Source organism: Euphorbia lathyris, chromosome 3, assembly GCF_963576675.1.
Source record: "Euphorbia lathyris chromosome 3, ddEupLath1.1, whole genome shotgun sequence".
In the NCBI taxonomy this organism is placed as follows: domain Eukaryota; kingdom Viridiplantae; phylum Streptophyta; class Magnoliopsida; order Malpighiales; family Euphorbiaceae; genus Euphorbia; species Euphorbia lathyris.
Genome location: NC_088912.1, coordinates 31401940 through 31407821, shown reverse-complemented (window position 1 = coordinate 31407821; position 5882 = coordinate 31401940). Strand labels below are relative to the sequence as shown.

General features: G+C 35.8%; 1 protein-coding gene across 1 annotated transcript; it reads left to right on the top strand.

Annotated features, from left to right (window-relative positions):
• The first annotated feature begins 3875 nt into the window (after positions 1 to 3875).
• On the top strand, positions 3876 to 5494 carry LOC136224888 (dof zinc finger protein DOF2.4). Its single transcript, XM_066013316.1, has 2 exons — positions 3876 to 4090; positions 4252 to 5494. The coding sequence occupies exons 1-2, from the start codon at positions 4040 to 4042 to the stop codon at positions 5161 to 5163; spliced, it is 963 nt and encodes a 320-aa protein (XP_065869388.1). The 5' UTR covers positions 3876 to 4039; the 3' UTR covers positions 5164 to 5494.
• Positions 5495 to 5882: the final 388 nt, after the last annotated feature.

The window sequence follows — 5882 nt, the reverse complement described above, 5'->3', positions numbered from 1 at the left end:
TAACGACGGGGTACACTTATCCCTTAGTGAGCCTTCTCTAACGGAGGCGCATCAATACGGTACGTTAAATACTATCTCACAACTAGTTGATACTCTTCAATTCGGTCCTAATCACCAACTGACTTAGATATCAGAGCGGGTTCACCAGACTCCAGCCCCATCTGGCCTACATTACTGTTTTATTAGATTGTCAACGATATCAGATTATTAAGATGCTTTGGATACGTAAGTAGAATCAGGTAACCAGTTATCAATAATTAATCTAGCCTTTTTAGTAATCTAGAAATGATGCGTTAGCAAAAACAAGCACACGTTTTCTAGTTTGCAGTCAATAATATATATAATATGTAGAATAATGATTCGTTAGGCAAAAAGTAATGTATTATTACTTACCTTAGACTTGTATATATCATACAACCCATAATAGATATTCATACTTAACGTGCACCTCCATAATTATATATGTTTAATTACGTAGGAGATCCCACCACCACAATTGACACCTTCTAATTATTATTTTATTTTTCACCTTTTTTTATTTTTATTTTATTTTATGTTCATCTCTCTCTCTTCCATGCATAAACTACAAGCATCTTTTTGAGCACTAAAACGCAGTCCATAGCATCAACAAAGCCTTATAGGTGAAGTTTTCTCCACTCATCAAACCCTAAAATATAATATGGTCAATTACACTTATGGACCCTCAACTTTACCCTTATTTTTATTATGGTTTTTGAACTTCAAACCCACATATATTTTACAGTTAGGGATGGCAACGGGTAGTGTACCCGCAGGTATCTGACACTACCCGACTCTAATAGGACTACCCGTACCTTATATAAAAGGGTATGAGACGGGTATGGGATCAAAACAATTACACGTTAGGGTAATAGGACGGGTATGGAAATACCCCCTAGGGTACCCAGTACCCATTACCCGTCATAAAAATATTTTATATTAATAAATATCATTTTTTTAGATGTAAGACGTGAAATTTGAACCCTAACATTTTATTTTTCAACAATTGAGTGATACCCCTAAACTGCTTTATTCTTATTAATTAATGTTCGATTTGTTCAATTTTTAGATATATGATTTATTAAATTTATAGTTTGTTAAATTTGTAATATTTTTTGTGTTTATTTATTGATTCTTAACGGGTAAGGATATCCGCGGGTACCCGTGAATTAAATGGGACAGGTATGGGATGCAAAAAGTATACTCGTTAGGGTAATGGGACGGGTACATGTAATTAAAAAATAAAAGGATAAGGGTTTGGGAATGGGAATGGGAATGGTATTACCCACGGGTACCCTACCCGTTGCCATCCTATTTACAGTACTTTGCACTTTATTAGCATAATGACTATTTTACCGTTAGACAAATCAAAATGACGGATGATAAATCACCGTTTTCAGAGCTTTTGCTTTGTAAACAATCAATTTCTCTCTCATAACTAAATAACATTTGAATGACGTCGAAACCAAAAAGATTATGAAGTAAAGTTGTTTAGAATATTATTTTTTATCAACTCTACAATTTGGAGTTACTTTACTATTTCAGTAGTCATTTTGAACAACTGTAGAAGGCTCATCCTATCATACCCAAAACATAGAACCAATTGAACTAAAAGCTCAAACGGGATAGTTAAGGTCCCAAAATAATTTTATTATAATCTCGGACACGCCCCTCACGTGAATGTCTTTAGGTTTGAAGTATGCACAATACTGGTCCATTTCACCATGTATTTATAAAAGTGATAAAGCATATGGGATAAAAGGCATGTTGGAAATATGCCTTAGTGAATTTATTAGCAGATAATGTTTCATTTAATTATTTGAATTTAGGAGAAGTTATTCAGTTATTGCTTATGTTCAGGATAAGTTCTGGAAGTCAGTTGTAACTGATGTTTGTAATTCTGTATAAATTTCCTGAAGTTCAATAGAACTTAAGTGTTGGTTCCAAACTCTTTAGGGTTGGTTCCAAACTCCTAAATGTTAACTACTACAAAATGGTATCAGAGCAAATTATCTTGAGGGATCTGTGAGAATGGAAGCAGATGCAGTATCTTTTAATCAGGTTGCTGCACCAGTTTTTTGATGGCCAGAATTAGCAAGCTTAGGATACTTTGAAGGGTCTCTATCATGGAAATGATAGAACAAGAAGAAAAGGAGACTCTACAAGAGTTTTCTGATAAACGGTGATAAATAAAAGGTTTGGGCATATTCAAAGGAATTGTAGAACCAAGTCTGAAGAAAGTGTCAAGTTGACACATGTTGCCGAAGAAGAAGAAACATTGTTTTGAAATTGGTGAGACGTGCACCAATATGAAGCATTTGGAGAGAAAGTGCTCCAATTCAAATATGAAGCATTTGGAGAAAAAGTGCTCCAATTCAAATATGAATCATTTGGAGAGAGAAAGTGCTCCAAGTCAAATATGAAACATTTGGAGAGAAGTGCTCCAATTCTAATATGAAGCATTTGGAGAGAAGTGCTCCAATTCTAGAATGGTGATGGGAAGTACATCATCAAAACAAAATCAACCCTAAAGAGTTTAGAACTTAAGTGTTGGTTCCAAACTCTTTAGGGTTGGTTCCAAACTCCTAAATGTTAACTACTACAAAATGGTATCAGAGCAAATTATCTTGAGGGATCTGTGAGAATGGAAGCAGATGCAGTATCTTTTAATCAGGTTGCTGCACCAGTTTTTTGATGGCCAGAATTAGCAAGCTTAGGATACTTTGAAGGGTCTCTATCATGGAAATGATAGAACAAGAAGAAAAGGAGACTCTACAAGAGTTTTCTGATAAACGGTGATAAATAAAAGGTTTGGGCATATTCAAAGGAATTGTAAAACCAAGTCTGAAGAAAGTGTCAAGTTGACACATGTTGCCGAAGAAGAAGAAACATTGTTTTGAAATTGGTGAGACGTGCACCAATATGAAGCATTTGGAGAGAAAGTGCTCCAATTCAAATATGAAGCATTTGGAGAGAAGTGCTCCAATTCTAATATGAAGCATTTGGAGAGAAGTGCTCCAATTCTAGAATGGTGATGGGAAGTACATCATCAAAACAAATTTTGAATCAAGAGGTCCAATTCTAGAATGGTGATGGGAAAGTACAACATCAAAACAAACTTTGATACAAGTTGGGTGTTTGTAAATACTAAGGCAAGGAGGAGTTTGTTGGAAATATGCCTTAGTGAATTTATTAGCAGATAATGTTTCATTTAATTATTTGAATTTAGGAGAAGTTATTCAGTTATTGCTTATGTTCAGGAGAAGTTCTGGAAGTCAGTTGTAACTGATGTTTGTAATTCTGTATAAATTTCCTGAAGTTCAATAGAACTTAAGTGTTGGTTCCAAACTCTTTAGGGTTGGTTCCAAACTCCTAAATGTTAATTACTACAAGGCCTACATAGGCTTCCCACGTACACGATCTAGCCGCTGACAGGTCTCCTTACTCTTCGCGTCTACGCGCGCTCAATGATATCGAAGGCTCATCCTCTTATACTCATATCATAGAATCAAATGCATTAAAAGCCCAATCTGATAGTTAAGGTCCCATAATAGTTTTATTATAATCTCTGACAACCCGGTGGTAAAGGATTCAATCTTCTTCTCCGTACATACATTATCATCCGTACTCTTACTAGTTACTAACTTGGATGTTTGAGTTGTACCGCACCCGGTGTAGATACCAAGGATCAGTCCAGCAAGAGGCTCTTCGATCTCAACTTCTCATCTGAAAATAATAAGAGCAAAATTGAGGTGCTTTATGCGTAATTAACCCAAATATAATACAACAAAAAGAGATGAGAATAAAAAAAAAATATTAGTAAATAAGCAAAAGCCTCTTCTTATCTTTCTTTCCTTCATCTTCCCCCTTTAATTCACCCTTTTCTCTCTTTTCCCTCTCTTGCTTTCTTCCCTCTGCTATTCTCTTAGTGTGTGTGATTCTCCACCATATTTTCTTTCCTAAAGACCCATCAACCTTTATTAAAGAAAAAAAAAAAAGATCACCAAATAAAAAAAAAACTATGGTTTTCTCTTCAGTTCCAGTCTATTTAGATCCTCACAACTGGCAGCAGGTAATGTTTTTTTTTTCTTTTCTTTTCATGAAAATAAAAAGATGAGCATATCATAAAGATAATTATTCCTATTCCTTTTTTATTTCTCTCTTTTATTTTTGTGTAATCTTTTTCTTGAATATACTTGAATTCTATTCAAATTGAATTTTGTTTCCTTACAGCAAAATAATCAACAACAACAACAAGGAGGTATCAATGAAAATTCTCAGCTTCCACCTCTTCCACCACCGCCACCATCTGCCGGTGGTGGCGGAACGGGGTCGATTAGGCCGGGTTCAATGGCTGATCGAGCTCGGTTAGCAAAGATACCACAACCAGAAACAGCCCTAAAGTGTCCAAGGTGTGAATCAACAAACACCAAGTTTTGCTACTTCAATAATTACAGCCTCTCTCAACCTCGTCACTTCTGCAAAACATGTCGGCGGTATTGGACAAGAGGTGGTGCTCTGAGAAACGTTCCGGTAGGAGGAGGTTGCCGGAGAAACAAGAAAAGCAAGAGCCAAAACAGCTCAAAATCACCGGCAACAAGTGAGAGACAAATAATGGGATCAAATTCAAGCTCAGGAACTAATGGAATCCCATCTGAAATGAACATGATGAGTCATTTATCTCAGCAACAGAATCATCAATTACCTTTCATGACATCTTTGCATAATCTGACTCAATTCGGAGTGGGAAATCTCGGTTTAAATTTTGGGGGAATTCAAGGGCATGGACAGACAGATATGGGGTTTCATATAGGAAGTAATTCCGGTGCAGTGCAACAATATCCTTTCTTTGAAGCTCCACCGCCGCCGACGGGGTTATATCAATATCAAAGTGAAGGTGTTGAAGCTTCATCTTCAATGGGAGGAGGAGAAAACAGCCATGGCCATATTCGATCAATGAGTTCAAACTCTAGGGTTTCTCAATTAGCACCAGTGAAAATGGAAGATAACAACCCAAACTCAATGTTGAATCTATCATCAAAGCCATTTTTGGGGATTTCGGAGAGTAATAATCATTACTGGAGTGGAAATACTTGGACGGATTTATCAGGTCTTAATTCATCATCTACAAGTCATATGCTATGAAATGGGGAATAAAGATGGAGTCTTTACAGGTCTTTAATACTAGTTTTAGACATAATTTGACACAGCATTGAGTTGAATCTGGAATGGGGGAATCATCTGAAGCAACGAAATGGTAGAAAGTTGGTATTTTGATTTTTAATTTCTTTGCTTTCGCTTGTTTGTTTGTTTGGGTTGTGTTTTGTTTAGTTTTTATGGGGTCTGTATTGTATTGTTTGCTTGTTTTAAGGTTTAGTGGAGTGTGTAAGAGACTGAGAGATAGGTACTTATGGTGTTTGTTATATCTGAACTGAATCTGAATCTGACATGATATATGAGCTTCTATTTCTATGCATATCTGTATAACTTATATTTTCTTTTTTCCTTCTGTATATCATGAGTTCATCATTATCGAAGAAGATTCTGAGATTGAATCCATAGAATATTTGCAGTGTAATTGAAAGTCCGTACTGTAATAAGTTTTGTCAATTAACCTTAAAGCTTCAGTGCAAGCTAGGGTTATTGACACATTTGTAGTAAATTTCTAAAAAAATCACTGTTTATGGTGAATTTTAAACTATTTCCGGGTTTAGGGTGAATTTAAATCTACTCACCCGTCTAAAAGGCGGACAAGGTACTCCGTCATTCAAATTTTACGGGGGTTTTTAGACTTATATGATGTCACACAGACGGGCAACATTAAATTGGTGGGACTATTAGATCTAATATCGGTTCGTCTAGTC